Source organism: Epinephelus fuscoguttatus, linkage group LG22 (genome assembly GCF_011397635.1).
Source record: "Epinephelus fuscoguttatus linkage group LG22, E.fuscoguttatus.final_Chr_v1".
NCBI lineage: Eukaryota > Metazoa > Chordata > Actinopteri > Perciformes > Serranidae > Epinephelus > Epinephelus fuscoguttatus.
In genome coordinates this window covers 17,981,890-18,009,791 of record NC_064773.1, presented here as the reverse complement: position 1 = coordinate 18,009,791, position 27,902 = coordinate 17,981,890, and the positions used below count along the sequence as shown (strand labels likewise).

At 40.7% G+C, this 27,902-nt stretch overlaps 2 protein-coding genes across 4 annotated transcripts in view; one reads left to right on the top strand and one right to left on the bottom strand.

Moving 5' to 3' along the window:
* rpap3 (RNA polymerase II associated protein 3) overlaps positions 1-27,902 on the top strand; it is a 46,108-nt gene that overhangs the window by 12,729 nt on the left and 5,477 nt on the right. For 2 of the 3 annotated variants that reach the window (XM_049566340.1, XM_049566339.1), the window contains exons 3-12: positions 23,849-24,009; positions 24,096-24,260; positions 24,350-24,460; positions 24,541-24,668; positions 24,772-24,893; positions 24,974-25,044; positions 25,133-25,267; positions 26,518-26,645; positions 26,739-26,860; positions 27,650-27,720. In XM_049566340.1, the coding sequence (XP_049422297.1) occupies positions 23,849-24,009; positions 24,096-24,260; positions 24,350-24,460; positions 24,541-24,668; positions 24,772-24,893; positions 24,974-25,044; positions 25,133-25,267; positions 26,518-26,645; positions 26,739-26,860; positions 27,650-27,720 (1,214 nt within the window). Of the gene's footprint in view, positions 1-23,471; positions 23,640-23,848; positions 24,010-24,095; positions 24,261-24,349; positions 24,461-24,540; positions 24,669-24,771; positions 24,894-24,973; positions 25,045-25,132; positions 25,268-26,517; positions 26,646-26,738; positions 26,861-27,649; positions 27,721-27,902 lie in introns of those variants that run through there. The other variant, XM_049566341.1, reaches the window with a different exon arrangement.
* Positions 18,667-21,962, bottom strand: atp23 (ATP23 metallopeptidase and ATP synthase assembly factor homolog). Its single transcript, XM_049566362.1, has 6 exons — positions 21,553-21,962; positions 21,264-21,309; positions 19,951-20,032; positions 19,714-19,851; positions 19,445-19,528; positions 18,667-19,365 (listed from the first exon to the last, which is right to left on the bottom strand). Exons 1-6 carry the CDS (start codon positions 21,695-21,697, stop codon positions 19,162-19,164), a joined length of 699 nt encoding a protein of 232 aa, XP_049422319.1. The 5' UTR covers positions 21,698-21,962; the 3' UTR covers positions 18,667-19,161.

The window sequence follows — 27,902 nt, the reverse complement described above, 5'->3', positions numbered from 1 at the left end:
AGTGTTAGTATAAATTGTGAAGCTGAGCAAAAGAGCAGTGTGCAGGATTTTCTGTTCAAAGACTGAAGTGATATTTTCCAACGCACCTGCGTCTGAGAAAGTTGGATGTGCAAATACCTTTCTTCAAACTAAATCCATTGTTAAGATAAAAAATACTGAGTAGAGCAGCTTTGATTTTCTTATTGGAACTCATGTCCAAAAGTGTGATAACATATGGAGTTATTTTGTGGTGTTTGTGGCAAGCCCAGTCACGAGAAAAAAAATGTTGGCATTTTACATTCCTGCAAGCCATGAACACTTTACATCTGTACATGTCAAATGTATCATATCAACGTTTTTAAAGTGACATGAGCTGACTTTGTCATGTGGAGGTGGAGGGGATGGTGGCTTGTATGTCGCCAGGTGAGATGCCTGCCAAGCTGCAGACAACTGTTTGAGACAGACAAACAAACAACACGGTGTTTTCAGCTGCTTTTTAGACACCAAACATGGGTGTTTTGTAGCGACCTGTCACTGTTTTTCCTGCTGAGATAGTGCTACAAAAAGTGGTTGTTTTTCCCAAGAAATTGCTGCACTTCCTGCAGGGTTAGTGCTATGCAAAGTGGTTGATTTTACTAAGTCATCGCTGTGTTTCCTGCTGGGACAGTGCCCCCAAAGCTGGGTATTTTGAGCCAGAACATGATATTTTCCCTCACCATAACCAAGTCGTTTTAATGCCTAGACCTAACCACGCGTTTACCACAGCGTTGTTAAAAATGAATTCTGGTGATTGCGTTGTTTTGACAATGTATTTTTTTGGTAATGATTGTAAAAGAAAAGGTCCTTTGGTATAGTCGGCGTCACATGACTGACCCAGACGGGCTTCTTGCTGTCACTTTAACTTTCACTATCTGTTTTCATCCCTTACAACATTTTTAAAAGGCCTCTCCTGGTATTCACACGGATTTGATATGCATTTTTTGCCAAGCATCAGTCACATATGTTATTATGCAGCCCCTGGCTTATTGTCTTTGGCCCTCGCCCACCGCAGTGTAAGTCACCAAGCCTCACCATGCTGTATGGGACATGTTTCTGGTCAGTGACTCATGCAGCATGTTGAACCATGTGAAACCACAGCTCTGTGCCCTTTGTGTTAGTGTGCCAGGAGGCCTACAGTACTGTCGGAGCATGCCTTACAAGCCGTTTCCATGCTCTCTCAGCGAGCAAACTTGCAAACAGCTGCGTTTTCCATCAGAAGTGGTTTCGGGAGATGTGTGTTTTTTTCCCCTGTCTTCCTTAGGGGGGAAGGGGAGTGACAGGATCAGGGGGATTGGGAGGCAGGACTGCAGATAAAAGTGAGATGTGCCTCGTACTCAGCGGTACGGTCCATGAACAAGTTTATTAGCAACAAAGTCTTGAATCATGCAGACTAAGATTTACTGCCAGTAGAGACAACTTATAGAAGGTCGCCATGGCCTGTGGGGCAAACCCAATCAGAGTGTTTTCTTAACTAATGAACTGTGAGATGAGTCACTTAAACTCACATTAAAAGAATGACTTTTAGTGAGAAATGTTTCGTCTTATTCTGACTTCAGGTTCAGTCTTAAATGTGTGCAGTTTGTCAGCTTAATGAAGGCTTTAAAAAGAAAACACATCATTCACTCTACTGTACTGCCACACCATCAATATACTGTGTGTATTAACTCTATCACAGGAGCACACGTATGTTAATACAGACATAAATATGTATTTACTTCCTGATACTGTTGTCAGTCGTTGAGGTTAATTTACAGGTTAATAAACTGGATAAAGGCCAGTGTGAAGTGAAGTTTTACCCAGAGGGTCAATCAGTGTGAAACAGGAAGCAGCATCAGAGTGACCTCTAGTGGTTCCACATACACATCTAGTTTGGTTTTAGGAGTGGGAGTTGAGAGTTTCTCCAATGTAAAGCAGACTGAAGCAGGGCATTTTAAACCAGGACAAATGATGTTAACATGCTGAACTGCATATCACCATGCTCAGCTGCAGGTTTTACAGATTCTCTTTGTATTGTTGCAGCGAGGGAACCATACAGTGATGTTGAGTGTTTAATTAAAGACCAGTATTTCTGTCCAATGAATTCTAGTCACAGAATATTCATTACATTTTTGTGTGGTTGCCAAGGGCATAGGTTTAGTGTCAGTACTGGGGGGGACACATATGAAACAGGGACTCTGGGGGTCCTCCGCCAACAAAATTTTAGCATCAAACACTTAATTTTCTGCATCCTTGTGAATTTCTTGCAACAATTTCGGCCTTTTCTGCATCAAATTATGGTGTATATGTTTTTAATTTTATCAAAATAAAAGTCCTACTCTACTATATCTACACCTATGATAGTTGCAATGACATGCAGTGACAAAATACTCCGCAGAATCATGTTTTGTTGGTCTGCAGCAGACCAGACTTTTTATACATGCTTGTACACATATGCCTGATATAACCTGTTACACCCTGTTGCCATCTTCAGTCTGACATTGCATCCCTTCTAATTGATTTCCATGAGGAAGATGTTTTCCCTAACTAATCACGAGAGACCTACGTATCCACCTGGGGCATGTTAAATCTGAAAATAGCGGGTACTGTTATGCCACAGTGTCAGGTTGAACGACATGTCTCCTTGAAACAATGTGAAAGGGTAGCCAGCGAGATTTGGATTGGTCTTTCTTGTTGAGTAGGTGTGTCAGAGGTGTTACCCAATCAGCAGTGGTATTTATGTGAGTCAAAAAAATCCAGTAGATTTTTAATTGAGCCCTTTCCCACTGGATAAAAAATCCACTTACACCCATAACATCTGGCGTTTATATTTAATATGAAAGGTTACAATCGACACCCAGCTTTAACTGGCACCAATCAGCAGCGATGGAAATGCAACACCTGGATGGACGCGCTAATTTTACCCCTTGCCAGCATGATGCAATGGCGGGCCACCACAAAATACCATCTGTATCCCTTCGAGTAGCGCTTGAACATCGTTCCAATTCAGTATGTTTGAGACAGAGACTAAAAAAGTAAGAGAAATTAAAAAGAAATAAACACTGCCACATGTCCACTGGCCTCCATGCTGCTTTCTACCGTCTACTAACCTGTTTTCTGGTGTCCAGCTATGATGCTGACGTTTAAAGAAACCTGCTTATATGTGCTAATTATTTATGTTTCTATGAAATGAACTGAATTAAACCCCTCCGTATTAAAAGACATTGCACTTGCATGAAACACCAGGGTGTTCAACGCACTTTTGTTTCTGTTTAAATCAATCTTTTGCCACAGTTTGTCAAGGCTGAATGCAACCCAGAATCTAACGTCACTTTGAGTCCACACCAAAGCATAGTTATGCCAACATATTTGCTTTGCTGGGGTTTTAAGAGTGGACCAGAGCAAAGTAAATAGACTATGATGTCATCAGGTGATACTGAGAAGACATGCAGTCTACATATCGATTTAAAGCCAGGCAACATTTGCATTGGTGAATTTGAAGATTTGAAAGGAGTCTGACTGAGCCACCTTTGCAAACCATTTGTTTTTTATATGCAAATAACTCACTTCACTTTGGTTTCTCTCTTTATTCAAGTCACCAAAGTTCACACAAAGATCAATGTCTTTCTCCTACTTGACTATGCCAGATAACTAGAGTGCGTTCAGGTTATATTCTGTTTGTGTTTTCTTTAAGTTTACTCTTTAATTGCCTGCTGGCTCAGGCAGCAAAAAGTGTCTGCGCCAGTGGCTGATCAATAGTGTCGGGTGCAATGTTAAAAGCTGGATAGCGGGCCGATCCTGCCTCGCCCACCGGTGTCTAATGAATGTGATGTGCGGTGAAGATACGAGGTCAGAGTCATCCTCACCCTCCTAAATAATGAACCCCATGCTGAGGTACAGCCGGCGCAGGTTAGCTTGGGAAAGATAATTAGACAGAATGCTGCGAGGGTTCAAGATGTGTTCTCATTTAGATTTAAAGTTTTGCTCTGATGATCAATGGTGACACTGTGACATTCGTTTGTTAATGTTCTCACTCGTCTCAGAACTCAAACATTCGCTTGATGCCAGGAATCAAATATGGCTTGATCAAAATCTCTAACCTGTCCAATTAACCAAGAGCTTACATGTCATGTGACCTTTGTTTATAACCCGGTCTGCTTGTAACTGGACAGTTTGAACCTCAGAGAATCAAAAATACATTGAACTAATGTCAGCCTTACACCAAACAACTTTAAAAGCATTTTCACTGCCGTTAAAAAATTTCCAGTGTTGGAATGTATTCATGAGAGTTTTACCTTTGTTGGTACATGTTTCCATGATCTGATCGTGGTCATAAAACTCAACCCAAGCTGTCTCAGAGGTCTTGTGTGTACGATTATGGCAGAAATGTAACTTCTTTCTTTCTTTCTTCTTTCTTTCTTTCTTTCTTTCTTTCTTTCTTTCTTTCTTTCTTTCTTTTTCTTTATTTTATTTGATAGGGACGATGCAATTTAACCCCGCAAGATCCCCTGTCTTTGCAAAAGCTTGCGGTGTGTGACTAAAAGTTCACTTTGGCTTTAGACGTGAGAGGGTGCCAGACTTTTTGAAAAGTATTTTCAAAGTCTTTTCAAAGTGTTCTCGTGTATGACAGGCATAAATATTACCAGACTGATTTTAGAGAAAAGATAATCAAATGTAGGTGTAATTGCAGCCAACTCTTCACATGTTGCTCAAGGACACCCTGAGAGATCAAGAGATCAAACTCTTGACCTTCAGTTACAGGGCTATTTCTACTCTCCAGCCCTCTCTGCTGTCCCAATTCTTATCTACTCTGTCAGAGACAGGCAAATGTCAGCAAAAAAAGGCATCAATCCTCGCTCACACAGGTCCTCAGTGAAGACATGGTAATCCCCACGGTTGTGGGTGTTCAGGTTCAGCTGCTCTGCCGCTGCCGGAGCTCAACCGTGACAAAGCTGCCAGATTGGAGGACAGTTATCTGGACTCGGGACGCCAGAGACGGACAGGAGGTCAAACTAAATTGGCTCACCAGAGAGGGGAGTCGACCCTTCAGGCAATCTCGCGCTCCTCCCTTCAATGAATTGGAAGTCCCACCGGCCGCCCGCTCGGCTCGGAGAAGGCCGGCCACGTCTCACAAATAGGGTGGATAGGAAAACGAGGTGATCCTCCGATGTCCTTGGAGTTTCGAATGACAAAGAATTCAAAGGCAGGAGAGATATCGGTCTTAGGCTGTAGGACTCGAGCTCAGTCTCAAGACCACAACTCTGACCTCTTGGACTGTCAATAAAAGGTTAATTCTTCTGATGTGTGGTTCACTTTTATCCGAGCACCCCAAATGGCTTGCAGACAAAACCTCTCCACTGAACCTTCGGACTCTGTCATCTTGAATGTAACAGTATCGACTCAGTCTACAATATAGTCAAACTTAGTGTGTGACCTAGCTGATTCTTATGACAAAGGCTACAGATCTGTATCAGATCCATGCTGATCAATGTTGAAACCTTTTCCTCAAAGTTGTGCTGAATGATATTTTTGGATTAATAACGTGGAAAATTTAATAGGTCATGGAAAAGGTGTCCCCAGACTCTCTAGTTTCCTTTCAACTCGGAATGATTTAGCATCTTTAAGCTCACTGTTTTGGTTTTACAACCCACTATTACTGTTTTGGTTCAGTCTCACTGTCTCAACAACCTCATTTCCAAATTGCAGTAGGCAGCAGTTTTTGATAAACTATAAACCCACTGTATGCTAACTTCACAGCACCAAACAGCAGACGGAGAATGTTAGCAAGTAGCTGGTGACATAAGTCAAGCATGTAACAACTAAAGAGACAGCTGTTTTGCTCAGGAGTCCGTAAAGACCAAAACAAACCTATAGGAAGTGAGAATATTGGACTTTTGTTTGCTAAGAGGCCAGAAACATGACTTCATGTGAATTCTGATGTTGCTAACAACTGGCAAAGTTTGTCACATCAACTTAATGCAAGTAGCCTCTATCTAGCACAGTCCTGCCACATTTCCCTCCCACTCTTCACAGCTCTTTCCCAATTTATCTTCACTAACATCTTTGCCAACGTTAGCACCAGACCCCCAGGAAATCTGCTCAGGCTTGCAGGAATTTTTCCCAGTGGACATTTGTGGTATTGCAGCACGGCCCAAAAACCATTTGACAGGACACCTTGAACTTCAAACACTGTCAATTATGAATCTTTCGATTTCAAATTTTTTGAACCGTGGTGGTTTTATATTTGTAAAACTTTCCTGGAGCCAAGAAAAGTGACGTGACGTCATCGTGATATAAAGTCTATGAGCCAAGCAGGAACTCGTGGGTGGGGCCAGTGGGAGAAACATTACTGCCCATATTCAGTGGGCCACATACCACAGAAGTAAACCCAGACGCTAGCAAACCTTTTTGCCATACGCGCCAGACGAGCAACTCCACTAGAATGAATAGGCACCATCTTACTATCCAGTATCTAGTTAGGATTAATATCTATGGTTAGCACTGTGAACTTCAGTTTAACACACCCTTCTGCTAGCATTTCGGATGAAATTAGCTAGTTACATTACCCACACCATTTTCCCTCAGATTGGTTAGTACTCGTTGCCTTTGCTGATTGGATAGTTCAATCAGAGGTTCAGGTAAGAGGAGTAAGATGTGGCTGGGAGGTGTGCTCATGTGTTCCAAGCAGTAGGAAATTCTCCGTTGCGTAGGTCAGCATGTCACAGGAGTCACTACTTACTGGCTGCAGGTATTCTCTGGCCATAATGCACCACTTAGAGTTAAACTATTTCCAACTTTTAGTCTGGCTGAATTAAATGGCTACGGCCTTCCATCGACACTGCATGGCAGCTCGTTACAGGCTGCACTTTGCTGCTGATTGGTGTGTTTTCAGCGTTAGGGTAAGAATGTCACTGTCAGTGTCTTCATTGGTTGGATTGGTTACATTTAGGCAATAGGAGTGAGACTGTTTCGGGTTTGAGTACGAATTTCAGGGTAAGATAATTAGACTGGCTGGCCTGCAGCACTTCTGGGGGAGGATCGTGAGGAGGAGGAGGAGGAGGAGGAGTAAGTGGGCAATGAAGTACGCTGTGTCCGTCACTGGACCCTACATAATGTTTACATTTATTGTGCTGCAGCCAAGTGGCAGGTTCAAGCAATCCAAATCCATCACTTCATCATGGGGAAATTATTGTTTCCTTATCTTTTAGGTTACCTGGAAGACAAAGTTTTCATCTTGTACTGTGTGTTTCAACGCTAACTGCTAATCACTGGTGATAGTTTTCACCCAGACTGAGAGAAACCAGTGTCTCAAGGTTCATCAGCCACAAATTCATTCCTAAACACGTTCATACTCGATTTATAATACCCAGATGTATTAATTCTGTGTTTTGCTCTGCTCTTTTCTCTCTCAAGTTTCATTCTGCTTAAGTGTTGGTTTTATATTCTGTTGTGTCCTGTAATTTCACAATGTTTGCTGTCATCTTGTTTCCCTATCTTTGTTTGGTTCTGTCTCTTCTGTTTCATTTTATTTCTTCCACTTTTGTTTGTTCCATTTGTGTCCATACTGTCTTGACATATACACCTCAGCTTTAAATTCAGTCTGCAGAGTTTCACTAAATTACCTTCAACACGACACACAATACTTGTCAAGGTTAGCAGAGCTGGCTGTTAGGATTTATTAATGAGCCCGTGCCCTTAGGGAGAGTTAATAAAAAGAAAAACAGCCCTGCTCTTACCCCAGGACATTGTCCAGCGGTTGTTATGTTAATCACTTAGGCCTAATTAATATCATGCATATCATTAGCAAAATGAAGACTCAAATGCCAGTATGCGTTAATTACTGTTGTAGAAGTCATCTCATTTCTGCAGTGAATGGTAACCGTCTGCCACTGCTCATTTACCTGAACTCCTCTCATCTGTGCCGGAAAATGAGAAAATGACGTGTTGTAAAGTTTTCAGGAATAATAGTTTCAGAGATTTGATGTGTTTTTTGCTGTTTGACTGTCCAGCTAAACCTGTACTTAATCCTAACACAGGATGTTGAGCAACATCAAGATGATCTATTGTGTGTCTGTGTGTTTTTGTCAGGGGGATTTCCTGATATAATCTCCAGTCCTTTCATTCCTAATAAACAGAATTCAGTGTGCCACAAATCCCTCGACTTACTGTTGGTATTGAGACATCGTGGGAAAAAGACAACTCACCACCTCCTTCCTTTTCTATTTGACTTTAAATTACTGAAAACATGAGGACCACTAATTGCTACATAACCTTTTGTGTGTGAAGGATCGTGAGACATAACACGTAGATTTTCTCTCCGTACTCTGCCATGGTAAAATGTCATGATCAGCTCGTCATCACAGTTATGAGCATAGAAAGTAATCTCCATGAACGACCTGTTTGTTAAGGGGAAAAAGTGTTGGCCATACTTCTTTAGTCGTCTTTAGTTTTCATTTCTAAATAGTACTACATAGTAGATGTTGCTGAAATAGGCGAGGCAAAAAATAGTTCCCCTCCTTCTCTGAATTATTGAGTTAATGATTTCATTAATTCAGAGAAACATAGCAGATTTCTTTTTTTTTCTAAATGCATTATGTTTCCCTAACTTCCTCACCATTACACCATTAAAACGAAGCTATCTGAGTGGCCCAGACAGTATCATAGATTCTGTCAGGCTGTATGAGCAGATGTGAGTATTTATATTAATTCATCATTATGAGTTAAATATGGTGAATGGTGCATATTGCCTTTTCTGGGACTCAAAATGTGAGTGTCACGACTCCAGCCAGCCCCTAGTTATGTTCATATTTACTTTGCTGTTCCTCATGCCCTGCCACTATGACCTTGTCCACATATAGACAGGTGTACATGAAAACGTAGCCTTTTCCATGTTTTTGGGCCTTTTGTCCATACACAGAGTGCCTTTAAATCCCCGACACACCAAGCCGATGGTCAGCCATCGGTTAAAGTTAGGCCGTTGGTAAACGTCTGCCACCCTTGACTTACCTTGTTGCCCCGTCGGCTTTTATTTTTGCTGATTCAACATGTTGAAAAAGGTTAGTTTCCAGTGACCTAAAGGCCTAGACATGACAAATCGACTTCAGAAAACTAGCAGCGATGAAGGCCCCCTCGTGCATCACCTGATGTCACTGTGTTTCAGCCAAAAAAGTTGCACATGAACACACTGCAGAGACTACAGCTGATGGCCAACCAGCATGTATGTTTTGTACCTGTGTGTGAGAAAATGATTCAACTTGTTAAATCAGCTAAATTTTATTAATTGGACAGAAATGGCATTGGCTCAGCGATGCCCACTGGTGAATGAAATCACTCTGATTGGCAGTCCAGCCCAGCGCACGAGAAGAGACACGGAAGTGAGGAAAGTAAACAAAGAGCTAAAATCAAGACAGAGTGAGAGCAAAACTAACTTTTTACATAACATGAGATTATTTTTCTTTAGCCATTGAGCTCTTTAGCAGAAACCTTTTGTGGTGGTATGTGTTATTGTTCACTGCTGCATGGTAAGTATACTCTGTTCTTTCAACAGTAGATTGTATTGGTAATGTGCTAACTGGCTAACTAACGTCAAGACAGTCTTCCAGTTTCCCTTTTTAATTGAGCACAGAATGTACATGCTTGTTTGCCATTGACTGTAGTCTCTACGGTGTGTGCAGGAGGCCTTCGTCGCCACGAGCTCACTGAAGTCGGTTTGGCTTCATCCAGGGTGAAGATTCTCAGAGAGTCTGTTTTCAGTGTTGACATGTAGACAAGGAAACAGAGTTTTTGGCTTGTAACATCAGAGTGTGTGCCGTTATCTCCTTTTGTAAAGCGTCACAAATGACGCAACATGTCCTGCAATGGCGGATATGACCAAAGTAGTGCTGGTTCTAACCTTGCTAACATGATGTTTTCATCTTGCGCTTCAGAGGTCACTGCTACAGGTACCCTCCTGGTAATAGCTTTTTCAGGTTTTCTTCTTCTTTGTATGACTTTAGGGTCAGTGTTATATTGCTACCTGTTAGGTTGGCATGCTCTTGACAGCACTTCAATTGATTAATTATTTTGGATGGAGATTTTTTTAAACAATGCTTTTGTGGATGGGAAAGGTCGGGGAAAAAATCTTGTTTTCGAAAATATTTATGTCCATGTGGACTGGACCTAACTCTCCTGCACAGATCCCACCACTCCCTCCTGTTTTGCAGTAACCCCATTCCCCCCTTTGACCAACTAAGCCTCCCCATCCACCTCCTTACCTGCATGCCATTTCCTCAGCACTTACTATGGTCCAGTTCCACTTACCTTCAGCCAGACTGTCCTGTGTGTTTTGTCTTTAGCTTTCCAGTGTTCCTGATGACCTGTTTTGACCTGTCTTCCTTTATACTGCGTGAAGCTGAACTTCTGTACCACTGATAACTCTCTCAGTTGTGCTTTTGTTTATCTCAAGGCATTACAATGAAACTTTGGACCTGTCAGAACTTCTCTGGACTTCATTTGTAATTTGCAGGGTGAATGAACTTTCCTCCTTAGTGCGCATGACATTCAAAAGCATTACACAGCATATCTGTCTAGAAATAGTGTCTCTGTTATTTAAGACAATCCACAGAGCAGGCGCTCAACAATTTTCATGGAAACTTTTCCTTTGTTAAAAAGTAGTTCAGTGGTTAACAGTGAGGTCTGTGGTTTTAGTGAGTGTGTGATTTGGGTCAACCAACCATTAATTCAGGTTATAGATGGCCTTGTTCTGAGATAGCCGTGCCAAAAGTTCTTTAAATGACACAAAATTGTAGAAATACAAAGATGATCTCTGCCAGCTTTAAACACATCCTTAATTAATCCTCAACTTGCACACATAATTAATTGATTTACATGCCCACCCCCCCACTGCTGTCTCAAACAGTGCTTCCCTGCTGGGAAGTTAATTGTCAGGTTGGAAGGTTTGCCTCCAGAGGAATTGTGCTGTGAATTATAATGATTTCAACTTTTTCTTCCACCATCAGTGTCCCCTGTTAACTGCCTAATGAATTGTAGCACATCCCAAAGTAACACATGCATTAAGTACACTAGATGCCATCTGTTGGCAGACGTGGATGCTCACTGGTCATCTGTGGAATTTAATTTAATAAGTAGGGTGAATTCAGGTGATGTGAGACATCAGGTAAAATAGGACAGATACGCATTGTAATGATTTCATTTGTGCAAAATCAACAGCCAGTCACCAAAACTGATCTTGAACTGTTGCTACAACACTTCTTCTGCCTCTAATCAATGATTTGAACTGGTCTGACATCATTAGAGTGGGCGTGGTCTGTCTCCACAGGAAGTCTGTGCAGTGCGAGCTATGGTAAGTTTAGTGGCATATGACATTCTTAATAATCTTAATGATAAGGCTGTTAGTGGAATTTAAATTAGCCAACAACCTGTACTACTGGATCATAATGAAGTGGTTTAACCACTGGTTGAAACACTCACAAAAACATTTTATGCTTTATTTATGTTATAGAACTACAATATAATCAGCTGTTATCAGCATGCCTTTACCAAAGCAGCACATTCCCATCCCGAGTTGTCACATATTGCCACCTTGTCAGTTGTTTTTGGTCTACATATTACACGCTAGGTATCCCTCTGCGTCTGCTGTTGACATTCCAGGACACGCAACCAATGCTGAGATATTAACAAATGCACACAGCTGGGTTTAGGCAACAAAAGCACATGGTTAGGTTTAGAAGAAACATTTTGGTTTGGCATTCAAGAAGCAAACACTAGGGTCCCTGGTGAAAGTCCGGGGTTTGTTGGACCCATCCACCACCTCTCCCACCCACTCTGTTTTCCAGCTCCTTGTATTACATCATTACTGGCAGCATTTTAGCCTGATGCTGTCCAGCTGCATTTCATAGCGCCTTGACTGGTGCAGTCGGGCTGACTGGCAGCGTATCATAACTACCCAAACGGTTACGTTCAGTCATGTTACATACTGACGCCAACTGGACGTGTATCATACTGTCACAAAAGGTGGCTTTTGGCATTAATTGTCTGATGCAAAATCACTGACAATGCGGTGGTATTCGACAACCTCCAAATGAGAGCGGGCTGACTGAACAAGCTGTCCCACCTGAATATGCTGCCTGAGAGGGAGACGGGGTCATGGTATGTTTGAGGGGGTGTAGCCTCTAAAAAAAATGGTATATTCCCACATCATTCCAACATAAACATGTTTAAAAGGCCTAAAATGATTTATAGAAACATCATCATTGTAGCGTCGACCAAAAAGTGTCCCACTTTACCTGAATTCCCCCTGCAAGCAGGAAAATGGAGTTTGTTTTGGAGTACAACTTATCAACTTACTAGTGCATAAAAATCTGTCCATGCGTACAGTTTTGTACTTTGTGGTCACATCCAGGATGTTGAATACCGAGATTTGTCAAATAATTTTGTTTATTACAGACAGACGTGCTGCCGAGCCAGCCACAAGGACATAAAACAAACCTATATAAGACATAAACGAGTCAAACAACTATATACTGACGGCAAACTGCCCTTCATGGCTCATTAAGAATGAACTTCTTTTTGTTGTTTAATGCATTTTAGAACCATGTAAATACTGCTGTCACTAGGTGTATGTAAAATTAGGCCTAAATATTGTTAACATCAAATTCTAGCAACCATAAAGGTCTTTGTTTAGCTTCAAACGGCGTCCTCGGTGACCGTTTTCTATAAAAAGTTAAGGTGATCTTATTCTGTATTCCTGTGCTGACATCCAGTGGCACAACAAAAATATTTTTATTCTGGTAACTCAACTGTTTCTCCCACCAGTATGTGCTGTGACATAACTGTACTATTCCTTTAAATAAAATAGTAATAATAGGCCTAATACTCAACCTACTAATACAACGGCTTATTATTGTGCATATATGGCTGCTTCACTCTACAGCTGCTAATTCTGCTAGCACTTCTACTTTTTTTTTTACAGCTATTCTTTTTTTCCATTTCGTAATCTTCCTCTCCTCATCCTGGATATTTATCCTCTTATATAATCAGATATGATGTCAGCTGATAAAACAAGCTTCACGGCAGCCATCTTTAGATATGCACTCTTGTCCTCAATCAGCTGAATATGATTGTTCTCCTCAGGCTACGAAGAACCGGCGACTGGACTCAATATATTTTCTTTGTTCAAGTGTTTCCCCAGAGTGCTGGGACAGAAAAATGTCCATCTTGGCCAAAGGATGCTGCGTCGACCAGCTTTTCCCTAGGTCTGCTTCTCTCTCTCCGTCGTGTTCATTCCAAAGTCCTTGAGAGGGAAACGTCTGTCCAACATTTTTCCCCCTGAAGCTCATCACACATTTTCCAAGTGCATTGTGCAGAAACATACATAGTGTTCTTCATAAAATAAGGGCAGAAATGTGGATATCTGAGTACTTTAAAAAGTCACAGCTAAATAATTCAGCACTCCCTCATTATCAACTCCACCCCTGTGAAGAGCAGACACCTTAAAACTTCACAAAGGCAAGTGGGTGTCCTCGCACTTCATCGCCTCTCCGCGCTACAACTAACTCTGGCATTATTCTAATTAATGAGACGAGTTCATTAGTGCTCTCAGGGTTAATGTGTTGTCCTACAGCAGATTAGTGAAGGGATTTCAGTGTTGCTGGAGCATCCTAATTAGATCACAGTGGGTGCTGCCTGCTTAAATAGATGGAATAATGAAAGTCGTCACTCTTCGCAGCGGCAACTCCATTATTGCGCCCTATCTCGGCTCATAAAAGGCCCAACATTCACCTGGAACAGGACTCAATGAGAAGGATTCAATTATATGTATCAATAAAAAGAGAGCAGCACTTTCTTCTCAAGTTTGGATGTGCTGATGATGATTGGTGGGCAAAACTGCCATCTTAAGGACTGAGATGGTACTGCAGTCATGGCTGAGGGAAATATTACTGCTCCACACAGGTGGTCAAAAAGCTCTTGCAGAAAAACACTTCTATATCTAAATCTCTTCACCTGAACATAAACTGAAATGTTTTGTAGTGCTTTCTGCTTTAAAAAAAAAAGGCACATGCCGTTTCTTTGACAACAAACTCTGTATGCTGCTGCTCTTAAAAACATTGTGTGCAACATCCAGAGCATTAAGACAGCAGCAAACCACTATTTTCTATGTAAAGACATAGAGGAGAGATGGTATCCTTAGCAGAGAATGAAGTCACGCTACCTCTGTGTGTGTTGTGATCTGAGCTTCTCTGTAGTTTGGTTTGTTAAACTGGGCTGGCTGAGCTTGCATGTGTTAGAGTGCATGGGCTAGCTCATTGTTGATACCACTGATACTGGGACAGCATCATCGCGGAACCTCCCCTGGCTCTGTCAGCACTGTTGCTGTTGTTTAGCGCTGTTTATGGAGCTAGCAACATTAGCTGCTAGCTACCGGCTTAGCCACGTCCATGTTGAGAACCATGGCCAGACAACACATACTGTACGCTCCGAATTTTGCACGGAGCCCCTTTTAAAGATGCACAGATCAACACATTTCTATCAAAAGTGGATCTAAAAACAATGTACAATGTGAGAACAATAGGAATTATCACCTGACTGCTGTTTATATCAATGCTACGGGTTGTTTTTAGGATCTCTTACCTCATGGTTTTGGTTTTACGGCCTGCAGCTTTACGCTTTTAGTTCACTTTAAACACACTCATCTTTTTTTTTTTCATTCACAACACAAAATAAACCAACTGTATTCTTTCAGGTTAGCAGATAACGTTAACAGCTAGCTGGTCAACACAGTGTAGCATGTAGCAGCTTAAGAGACCGATATTTCCCTCAGAGGATGGTGCAGACCAAAAACAGAGCTAAAAGAGTTTCATTTTATGGCCAGAGATAAGGCTCAAAATGAATGTTAATGTTGGTCTCAGTATTTGTTTGCTTATAAAGGTTAAACAGGTGCATATTTGAAGAAGTTGATAATGTGTTTTCAGTTTGAAGCACGCAAACTCCTCTCAAAGCCAGTCAAGGGGAGAGCAGCTGAACTGTTGAGAGGCTCATGGAGCTCAGGTGTGTCAGCATCAATTCTAAAACGTGATCACACCTGTGCATGTGTGCCTGGTGAGCCAAACACACTTTGTGTTTTAAACAGAATTATTTTATCGTTAAGGTAATGCAAATACAGCCTGAGGAACTGGATTTTATGCAAATATTAAATTTGTTGTGTTTTTATTTTAATGCAAAATGATTCAATTATAAAATGTAGGTCTGCCAATAGTTTACTGTTTCTTTTTGTAAAGGATCATGACAGTGCAGGAGCAGTGGCGGTGGCAAGGTATGAGTGTAAATGTTCAGTTCACAGGCAAAGTGCTGGTTGCTGTTCATTGTTTTACCTGTATTTTAGTGAACTGGACATAATAATTTATAGTTGTATCTTTGTTAGTGCTGCAGTTGGTGTTGGCTTCCAGTCACAGGAGCAGCATGTGTAGTGGGAGTTCACCTGTTGAGTTGTGGTTATATATTAAAGGCTTGCTGTGGCACTGGTAGTAGTTTGGGTGTTTTTCTGTTGAGAAAAGGGGTTTATCTTGTGTGCAGTTTTGGCTATCCACTTACAGTGTACTTCCAGTGCATTGCCCTGCTGATTGGTGCAACAACACACTCCTGCAACGAGACACTTTAACTTTTAACTGCTTTTACAATATTGCTGCTGGTGACCCGGAGTTTAATAAAAGCCTTTTATGGTGCTTCGACCCACACAGTTCACCTGTAGTTATAATGTTTAGTTGGGTGACACATATTGTTAAGCGAAGAGACAAACTGAACAGTCAAGGCCATACTTTTTATTGAGGCCACTGAGGTTACCTCCTCTATAGTTTATCAGCAATTTAGCAACCTTGGTGGATTACTGTTCCGTAAACAGACTTTACGGTGATGGTTATTTTACCAGCTCTGATTCCCGTATTTTACACTGAATATATTTCTATGGGAGTTAAAGGGGCTCTATCCCAAAATCAGAATGTATGAGATGTCTGGAGACGGTTCTCAACACGGAGGCAGCTGAGCCTGTGGATGGCAGCTACTAGGGCTAACTGCATGAACAGTGCTAAAACAGCAACAGTGCTAACAGAGCAAACAGTGTTAACCAGGGGAGTCAGAGGGTGCGTTACGCTACTACGATGATGCACTCCCGATACACACATGCACTAACATGCATGCCTGGCTAGACCAGTTTACCACAACAAACCACAGAGATTTCCCCCCGGGGATTAATAAAGTATTCTGAATCTGAATCTGAATCTGAAGAAGCTCAGATTACATCACATGCATAGGTAGAGAAACTTCATTCTCTCATCAGGACCAGACCCCCAGGAAGTGTTTGACCATCAGAATTTGATTCATGGGTTCTGATTACATTTGGAAAGTCAAGAGAGGCTGCATGACGCTTGGGGCGGGCAGCCCCCTCACTCTGTCTCTCCACTTTGTGCATGTATAGGTCCTGTTTGTGCATGTGTGTGTCTTTCGGACCTGTGTGTAATTTACAAGCAAGAGTGAAAACATTGAATTTCCCCTCAGGGGGATTAATAAAGTAAATAAACTTAAACTTAAACTTAAACTTAAATAATCTTACCCCCATTCAAGTTAGCGGAGGGCTAAAGTGGAAGTTAGCCACTCGACTGCTTAAGTCTGTAGTGCGCTTGCTCTATGGGCCCCACAATGTGGAGGTCAAGTCAAGGGTGCATTTCAAATCACATACTTTTTATTCTTATTTTTTAGTAGATTCTGTAGCTGCCCTCAAAAAATATGTACTGTTGCATGCAGTATGCACACAATTGGGACATACTACTTCTTCGTAACATTTAGCTCTGAACTTTGACCCTCTTGCTCATATATCTCATATGTACCTTGGGTATCAGACAAAACACTACACCAAGTTCGCCAGAGACAGAGGTCAACCTGAAGAGTACAACATGCCGCACTTTAACAATACCTTGTGCTACAATTCCTTATAGAAGGGCAGCAGTGGTGCCCAGGTGGGAGGTTCAAACCATTGGCAGGGGAGCCCTTCTGTGCGGAGTCTGCATGTTCTCCCCATGTCAGTGTGGGTTTTCTCCAGGTACTCTGGCTTCCTCCCACAGTCCAAAGACATGCAGGTTAATAGGTGACTCTAAATTGCCCGTAGGTGTGAATGTGAGTGTGAATGGTTGTCTGTCTCTATGTGTCAGCCCTGTGATAGTCTGGCTCCAGCACCCCCGCAACCCTCAAGAGGATAAGCAGTTAGGAAAATGGATGGATGGATGTCTCTGTTGTTGTTTTGTTGTTGGTAATATTTATGATGATTTTGTCTATTTAAACAATTTATATTTCTATTAGTCACTTAAATGCGCTGTTATCTTTCATGGCGACTTCTGTGAGCTGTCAATCAACTGTCAAGCTGTCAGTCGTTGTGACGTTCCCTCCACTGCGCGGAGGATCGTGCGTCAGAATAGCCAGAATAGCATGCTAGATTGCGATCTGCATGATATGACCGGATGTAGTGGGACATTCTGGTATTTTTGGTGTACTGCATTTAACATAGTATGTACTGGGACGTACTGAAGCTTTTTCTGGCATACAATATAATATGGTAGTATGGGTATTAGAATGCACAGCCAGCTTTTTGGCTTCGTGCACCATTGAGCAACTTTCATAGGACTGAACGAGGCCCTGCCACCAACGCCATATCCACTTCTCTATATTCATCCCTGCTCAGATAAATGCTGTATTAACGCTCTGAATGTTGCATACAGAGCCTCTTAATGTGGGCTGGCTGTGAATATTTGGACTCATGACGTCAGTATTTCTTAAATCCTGGCTACAGTCCTGAACCCAGTAAGAGAGCATGAAATCTGAGTCAACTTACATATTCCCAGCCTTGTTCCGCACGTCTAATTGTATCAAATGTGTTTATAAGCTGTCATTTGATATGCGCACAATTCCAACAATAATTCTGTTGTTTCCAATGATTTCTTTATTTAGCCTGCTCGGCTGTATGACAGTGCACAAATCCAAATATCATTCCCTTCTTTTGTTTCTCGTATTTGTCTCACATTAATCCCTCTGCCTTGAAGCTGTTTTCATCATTTTTTCTGTTAAGCTTCTAAAATTAACCTAATCTTCTTTGCTTGTCATCCCACCCACTCGCCTTGTTGTGCGAGCCCACACTCATCTTGTGTTTCTGTGGCGTTTTCTAAGAGGAGTATGTTAAGATAAGTGGCATATTACACTCCCAACAGCACACACACACCGAGTGACTTTGTGATTATGATGCACAGGGTGTTGTCTTTGAGATAGGCGGACGTGAAGGAGGAGGAAGGGAGGGGGATTATGAGGCTAATTCCCTTATAACTTTTTCCCTCATTAATCTCTGCGGAGGGATACGAGATTCTTTAAATGCTAATGTTCAATAAAGATGTCAGCGGTGACATTTTACAGTTGGGGCGCAGATGTGAACAAAGTTGACTGTGTTGTTGCGGGAGAACTTTTCCCACTTTGCTCATACGACTCGCCTCACATGTTACTTTGAAGAATCCTCTCTCGGGATTAGACATGAATGTGCAGCAGTGTGTGTACTTGTGCGTCTTTGGCGAGTCAAAAATTCAAACATTTCAAGCCAAGGTCGAACGTAACTCCCCCCTTGTCCTCACAAATAACTCTTGAATCAAACTTTAATTCAAACACAAGTCGATTCGGTTTAATTTAAGCACATTCAGCTCTATTTACAAGAAATGAGTGGAGGTCAATGTGGCAACAAATGAAGAGCAAACAGAAAAACATCCTCACTTGTCTTCAAAGGACTGTCACAGCAAAAATCCTGTATTTCCTTAAAAGCACCCATTGATCAATTAAAAACGTTACATATAAATCACTGAGGCCTCTTCTAATAATTAACGTCCACAGCAAACTCACTTCCGTCAATCCCTTTATACAGAATTAGTATAAAATATTTAAGGTAGAACATGAAATGTACTGCAGCTCCTTCCGTTTGCTTCCCTGTTTCAAGGACGAATCATTCTCTGAAAATCCCTTCTGAAGGGATTTGATTGTTTCTGACAGACTGTCATTCTGTTGAGGCTTTTACGCTGACCGCCGGGCACTCGTCAGCGTCTCCGCCAGTCGCAGCACCCTTGTGAGTTAGATGAGTATGTGACGACACTAAAGGTTGGCGTAATATCGATCTCTGTTCTGATAATCTCTGTAGGCAAAGCCAGCATCCTTCTTGCTGTGCGGGATCCGCCCGAACGGCGCGTGGTCGTTGAAACACGAGTCGAAGACCTCGTCCACTATCTTCTCCGCCTCCTCTCGGCTAATTTTCCTCACAGCTAGGATGGAGCGAAGGGCACGGCCTCTGACGCACTCCTGTTGGAGGGAAAATAGCGTTAGATTATAGACACAAACCTCAACCTGGTAAAGGTAATATTTATCTCACTGCAGGTACCTGATGATGCTCCTTCAGGCCGAAGTTGAATCTGGAGACTTCATTGCTAAAGGAGCAGTCTTCACTGAGGTTAGCTGCCCGGATCTGAAATCATGACATAAAAAAGTCTTTAAATTTTGGTACACTTGATGTCAGACAGTGGTACTGCACATATTTTTGACTGATTCATTCATGCCAGCAAGAACACAATGCCAAAGCCTCAGACACACAGATGAAAATGAATCACACAGTAACCACAGTTTCCATTGCTCATAAATGCAGCAGCTCACCTCAGAACAAGCCAGATGTCTTAAGTTGTTGAACCAGTCCACGTGGGCCCGGCAGTGATCGAAGGCATGGATGAGTTCATGTGTGACCACTCGGTTCATATGGGACTGCTGGTGGATGTTGTTCTGACATAAAACGATCTGGAAACACAGGTAAATGTCATTAATACAAAGCTGTCACATTCTTTTACACCATAAGACACTGCTTTGACTTTAATAATGCAAAGATCTCTCTCTTACTTGAGAAGAAGCTGCGTCGAAGCCACCGCTGACCGACCCGTCACAATCTTCACAGGAGAAATGACGGTCTTTAAACACTTTGCTGTGTTGAGGAGAGAAAGGGATCTTAATTTGTTTTCTTTGCTATAACAACAGTTTAAGTTTTTAACTATCCAAAGCCAGCTGTAATTTAGATGGCTGTTAAACTGCTGCAAGCGTGTCAGTGAAGTGAAGGGAGAAAAAGAGGTGATAATTCTCGCATAAAGGACAACATCAGAGAAACAGATTATTAACTAGGAATCTGAATTCTGGTGCATGTTCATAGTAGATGCTCTAAATACAAACGATCAAAGAACTCAAAATGTAATTTGAGTGAGATTAATTTTGCACCGTCCAAATAGCAATATCAAGGCTGTGTTTCTAAACAGATTAATCAAAGGTCCCATTGGATAAAAAGTCGGATTCCCATGTCTTTTTAATGTGTGACATGTAACGTACATCGGCAGCACTTTATAAAGTATTACAATAACATAACATGGCGATAACAATCATTTACTGTCCCTGTTATATTGTGGCCGATCATTTTCTCTGGTCAGAGGTTAAGGAGCTCCGGGACCTCATTGTTTTCCATATTTGTGGACATTTTTGGCCACTGTTCTTCCTTGAGTTAGCTGCTAACTGCTATGAGCTACTTTTTAAATTCCCCTCTGTGGGTCGAATGCATGACACGTCATCAAAATGTCACACCCGTGCTGCCCATGATCCCATCTTGTTGGCTGCCCCTTTGATATAGACCTTGTTTCAGTGCTCTTACTACCTCCACTTAATGACAAGACAACTCTGTCCCCCATTCTGCGATTGTACCTTTAATACAGAACAGTGAGGCAACATAACAGTGTGGAATTCTCGCCATGTAAAAAGGTCTACTGAGCTAACAAGTGGAAGACCTGGAAATGCTGACCAATCAGACAGAATCTGGCCCTTTACGGAGGAAGTTTTAAAGAGACAGACATTCAAACGGAGCGTTTCAAACAGAGAGTGAATACAAGTATATTCAGGCAGACAGTATGAGAAAAATAATGTGTTTTCAGCACGTAAACATGTTATAGTCGAAACCCAGAACTCAAGCATGAACCTAAAAGTGAGCATAATATGGGACCTCTAATGTCATTATATCTGCTTGTTACTATTACTATCATAATAATTATTTTTCTCAAATATTAGTGGCAGGCAATAACATGTAAAAAGTCCAATTTTTTCCAGGGATGTAAATGTTACAGAGAAAGGTCAACACTAATACAAATAGTTATATTTTATTTGAAACAGACACATACCATCCTGAGCTTTTCATGGCACTGAGGAGGAGTTTGGCATACGGACCTGAGAGGAGCAGAGACATGGATGTTGCATTCACTGACACAAACCACTGCTAGCTAGATTAGCTAAAGCTACATGCTACTAGTCTGACAGCGAGATTGATATTATAACATTACACTGGTATTTAACATCACGAACACATTTGATAGACATCTCTCTGTCAGATAAGATATCCTCTGATCACTGCTGAGCTGACATCCTTTGTAAAGGTCTGTAAAGGAGTAATTAGCCAGCTAACACACTCACTAGTTTCCATTGCGAACTGCAACATGACCTGACACTTGTGGTTGAAAGTGAACAGGCTCTGCGCGAGGGGACTCGTGTATTTCCCCTTGTTTCTCTTCGGGAATAAATCGTATCCATAGTCCTCCTCTTGTTTCGACTGATCCATGCTGTGAAATGTTGTCAGCGACTTGAAAATGTTAGCATAGGTTTCCCCGGTTAGCTGCCGCTAGCTAGCAGGCAAGAGAGGTCATCACTGTTTTGTAGATCACGTGGTCGCGAAAGGTCAAAGGTAATGAACGGGAATATTTACTTGTAATTTTGCTGCTATCGCTCGTATAGCCAAAAAACTGTCTATAAATATAATTCACATTAAAGTAATCTGAAAGAAAAAAAATTCAGCGCAGTTTTGTGAGAGGCTACAACAGGTTATAGATTGTCTATTCAGAACGTGTAGGCAGGTCGTCAACTCCAAGCGCGATGTGTGGACCAAAACTAAAACCGAGTCATTAAACCTTAAAAGGGACAGTTCCCAGAGCAATAACTGAAGCTGTCTGTTAAACAGTTGGCAGCATCACAAGGAAAATGGGCCCAAGCACAAAGATATATTTTTTATTTATTTATTTTTTTTTAAAAAATTTTTTAAATTTTATTTTAATACTTTAGTTTTTATTTCAGTTTAAAAATATATACAATCAATTTCACAAATTTGGCCAGTTTTTTATATATTATTTTCTCCACTCCATTATTTTACAATATTAAAAAAAAAATGAGGTTACAGGGGGTCAGGAAAGGGAAGTGTGTGTTAATGCATGTAGTGGTATTTGATGTGGATATTTTTTTAATACCTTGTTTTGTTTTGTTTTGTTTTGTTGGGCGGGGGTCATATGGAAGACAAAAAATGACATAGATATCAATAAAAAAAATAAGATGCATACAGAAATCATCAAACAGAAATAAATAAAATAAATATTGAATACATGCTGAACTAAAGATGGAAATACTAAATAACTGCATAAATAAAAGAATAAATCCCCATTAACATACAGATAAAATATTACAGAAATAAATAAATGCAGTTATACAAAAATGTAGGAATATATGGAAGATATTTACTTATGTGTGTTGTGTTCATCATTAACTTTAATTCATTTATTTATGAATGTATCTATTTATTTCTATAATTAACATTTATTTATTCATTTTATGTATTTCTGTAGCTATTTCTTTCTTTCTTTATTCATTTATTTATTTATTCATATTCCTGTTTTTTTTTGTTTTAGTATTTACTTATTTCTATTTTTTTCTGTATTTATTTCTAAAAGAAATTAACTTCAGTATTTGATTATTTATTTATTTATATTTTGGTATTTATTTATACAATTTGTTTTTTTTTAAATTTCAGTATTTATTCATTATTTATTTATTCTTATTTATGTATTTACGTATACATTTTTTAAAATTTCAATATGTATTTATTTATTTATTTTTATGTCTGTATTTATTTATACAACTTGGGGTTTTTTCAGTTTTTATTCATTATTTATTTATTTTTATATCTGTATTTATTTATACATTTTTTAATTTCAGTATTTATTTATATAAAAAAAATCAGTATTATTTGTTTATTTATTTTTATTTCTGTATTTATTTATGCAATATTTTTTATTTCAGTAATTATTTATTTATTTATACTTAAAGTAATTTTTCATTCACCTTAGTGCTAGCCTATTGTATTCAAAACCCGTGGGCTGTACTACATATTTAATCACAAAAATACCGACGTCCATCGTTCATGAATAAAACCTGACACCTGTGTGATGTGTAACATCTTTTCGGTCGGTTGTTTGCGGACTTTGAATGACTTTGACAAACTGTGAGCGAAGCAGTGAGTGAAATATAGATGTAGTAAGTCATCTGTTGAAACAGACGATCTTTGGTTGCGCCTGGCGCATGCTCAGCAGCGCAAAGGCTGCCGGTACTCGGCTGTCATGGCTCCCAACGTAAACAGAAAGCTATCAATACCGACACTTTAATTTGTCGTATTCAGCCAGATTAACCGCAGCTACATTTTAACTGTGACTATCAGCCGGAGAAAGAAGTGCTGTCAGGTACTCTACAAGGTTCAAGTAGCTCCAGAGTCACTTATTCATTTATTTTATTTGCTTTAAATGTTTTGTATCTTTGCTAGCTAGCTTTTAGCCGCAAAAGCATGACGGCGTGATTCTCCTGTTTCCTCTTGGCTGCGACACCGACTTCAAGACCACAACCACAGCAACTCGTGTTGAGATATTCTCCAAAACAAATGTCTGTTTCACAGGGAGTATCATGTCCGGGGGAAACAAAGCCATCGAGCTACAGCTGCAGATGCGGCAAAACGCGGAGGACCTGCACGGCTTCATGAGGGAGCTGGAGAGCTGGGAGACGGATATCAAGAAGAAGGATGAGGAGCTGAGGACGGGAGGACTTCAGGAGGTCCAGGTTCGTCTCTGCTGTCCATCTCAGGAGCAGGTAATGGTCTCTGGGTGAGAGTCAGGTGTCAGCAATGTGTTGCCTCTGTGTTACAGAAGAAGCTCCCACCTGTGCGCAACAAAGACTACAAAACGAAGATGAGGGAGAGGAAGAAGAAGAAGAAGGAGCCAACAGGAAACGGTGACGCAAAGGCAGAGGAGCCCAAGGAGGCTCCAAGGATAAAAGGATACGACTACAGATCATGGGACAAGTTTGACGTGGTAGCTGATGCATCCTTAAAACACATCCTCACTATGATAGGTGAAGCCATGGAGTAGCTAACCAAAGATTTCTTCTTCTGTGGTGGCAGGACAAGGCTCTGGCAGAGATGGACAAGGAGGAGAGTCCTGCAGAGTCTAATGAGTCCGACTCTGAGGAAGCAGGAGCTGATCGGGAGAAAGCGCTGGCTGAGAAAGAACAGGTGAATACTGCATGAGAAGCACTGCAATAAAAGTAACTAAAGAGAAGAATAAATTACCTAGAGCTGAGTTTTATTTTCAGGGTAACACGTTTTTTAAAGAAGGGAAGTACGACGACGCCGTTGAGTGTTACACCAGAGGGATGGGTGCAGATCCTTACAACCCTGTGCTTCCCACAAACAGAGCCACTGCCTTCTTCAGACTCAAAAAGTAATAAGATTATAAGTCTTTTGTATTAAAATAAAAAAGATTGTTTAAGATTGTGTGTGCGGTGGGTTTTGTTCTGCTGTAAATCACTGAGACATCTTCGCAGGTATGCTGTGGCAGAGTCCGACTGCAACTTGGCGATCGCTCTGGACAGCAACTACTTCAAAGCGTACGCACGAAGAGGAGCAGCACGGTTTGCGCTGAAGAAATATGAGTCTGCATTAGAAGGTGAGAAACTGCTCAAAGGTTCAGATCATGTGTTTAATTTGAGCGCTCTGAGATGACAACATGAATCTGTCTCTGAATAGATTACGAAATGGTTCTCAAGCTCGACCCCGGGAACACAGAGGCACAGAATGAAGTGAAGAAAATCAGAGAGGTGAGTGTGAAAGGAACATTTTGGAGTTTAGCCTCCTTTCAAAAGTCTGCTTCTCTTTTATGTCCTCTCTTTCCATGGCTGGTTTCAGGCTCTCGGAGATCAGGCACCAGCTGTCCTGAGTGATGCCCTGCAGCCACAGGAGGCTCAAACAGTGGACCCTGAGCAGCAGAGACTGATGGAGGAGCAGCAGAAACGACAGGAGGCGGCTGTACAAAAAGACAGAGTAAGCTTTGCTGCAGTTTATGTAGAGTTAAGTAAAGTAGCCAAATCTGTAGTCCTGTAAAAGTACTGCTACTTTGCAAAAACAAGTGCTCAATTAGAAGTAAAAGTAGTCCTCAAAATATCCACTTGAATTCAAGTACTAAAGTATTTACTGAAAAAAACAACTGGAGTAGCGAGTAATTTAACAGCGGCCGAATCAGTCTCTTTCTTTCTTTCTGAAAATATCTCACATCAGATGACTCATTTCGGCTAGTTAGGGAGCTGCTACTTTTCTGTCTCTCTTCATTAGGCTACACCAGTGAGGATGACTAGTTAAAGGCACACTGTTAGCTTGAATATTTAGGCCTACAGTACAGAAGAAAGCAGGAGTATGAATAAATGCCTTAACAACATGATTAAATACAAGTTGCATGTTGAAACTATCCAAATGTAAAGGAGTAAAGCTAATGTTTTTACTCTAAAAATCTACTCGAGTAAGAGTAAGTGTGCTACCACCAACCTCTGGGTTTAAGCTCTGCTGCAGCATCCCAGTTGGACTCATCAGCTCACATGTCAGAGGCTGGTAAATTAAAAATGAGCCCAGATGCCCATGTGTCGAATAGTTTTGATGTTCTAGATATTTTTATAGATATTTTATAAGATTTTCTTGTTTTTTTGCCATTTAATTTGCCACTTTTAAGTGTTATTTGTCGTGGTAAGGTAGATTTTGTTTTGTTTTGTTTTGTTTTATTATTTTATTTTATTTTATTTATTCATTTATCTATCTGTTTATTTATTTATTATTTTATTTTATTTATTCATTTATCTATTTATTTTTTATTTTATTTTATTTATTCATTTATCTATTTGTTTTTTATCTTATTTTATTTATTTATTCATTTATCTATTTATTTTTATTTTACCTTATCTTATTTCATTTTATTTATTCATTTTTTGTCAGGGAGTTTGTTTTATTTATTTATGATTTATTTGATAATTCTTACTAATTTTTTTTTTTTTTTTTAACTTTATTTTATTTTTGCTAGCGAGAATGTATGGTGGCCCACAAGGGCAACACCTGAAAACCAGCTAAAAGAATGAGGTGTTCAGTAGTCACAAAAGTGAGAACCAGTAAGATATATCCACTAAAGATACAGTTTCAGCACTGAATGGCACAAAAGTAAACTTTTAGATGCTGATATTCTTTTACAGCTTTGTCAAACAAATCAAGCCGTGTTTATTTATAAATTGTTTTGTGAACGTGCCTTTCAGGGCAACGCTTATTTCAAAGAGGGGAAGTATGAAGCGGCCGTGGAGTGCTACAGCAGAGGAATGGAGGCTGACAGCATGAATGTCCTGCTGCCTGCCAACAGAGCCATGGCCTTCCTCAAGCTGGAGAAGTGAGCACAACTTTTATTTCTTCACCACGTTTCTTGTCAGATTGAAAAGGAGTCTGTTAAAAGAAGATCAAACGTCTCTCTCTCCTGCTGCAGATACAAGGAGGCAGAGGAGGATTGCACCAAAGCCATTTCTCTGGACAGCACCTACTCCAAGGCTTTTGCCCGTCGTGCCACGGCCAGAGTGGCTCTAGGGAAAATGGAGGAGGCCAAACAAGGTGCTGTGTGGAACAACACTTTCCTCTAAAGGCAAACAACAGCAACTACATCTTATCTGCTTTTATCTAGATGATCAAAAAGCTGTCACATTCTGGATGTAGCTGTGTTCTTCTGCATGATCTGTGTTTCTGTAGTTGGTTTGATTTTCATCTTTACTTATGTGACAAAATTGGTCTCTTTTTGAGGCTGTGATTATCCTTATAATAGGTCATTTTAAACAGTGAGGTCAAGTGTCAAAAAATGGTCTCACTGCAGTGAAAAAGCTACTATGGGGGCTAACATCATCACACATGAATAAAACTCAGAGTCATTGAATCCACAAGAGTCTCAGCTTTTCAGTCCTACCCAACTTATGCAAATCCAAGTCTGTTTAGGGACCCAGTGTGCAGAAATATTCACATACAATAGGTGAAAATCACACATTTATACAGCATCAGACTGTTTTGGACGAGTATAAAGTGGGCATGTCTATACAGGGGAGGCCCAGGGGTGCCCATAGGACCATTTTCATTCAGATAGCTTGAGAGGTTCAGGGACCCCTGCGAAAAATGGCCATGCCAGGTTTTTCCTCGTCAAAATTTACCCTAACTTTGGAGAGTTATTTATCTTCCTTCCCAACAAGCGAGCATGACACAGATGGTATCAATGGATTCCTTATGGCATTATAGTTTCATGTGATACTATATTTCAGCTTCAGTACGAGTATCTATGGTTTCTTTAGAAAACTTTAGCATTCCTCTGCAAAAGATTCAAGTGTGTGTGTGTGTGTGTGTGTGTGTGTGTTACAGATTTTCAGGAGGTGTTGAAACTGGAGCCAGGGAACAAGCAGGCCTTGAATGAGCTCCAGAAACTCCAAATTGTGAGTCTCAGTATCCAGTTATTCGTTCAGTTTATCTTAGTCAGTAAATGATCAAGTTGCAATGGTGACTTAAAGACTGAAGTTTGTTTCTCTGCTTGGTTTTGAGCGTCTGATTATACGAGAATTGGCATCAGCATTAATGCCTAAATTCAAATTTAATGTAGGGACTAATGGACACGTCA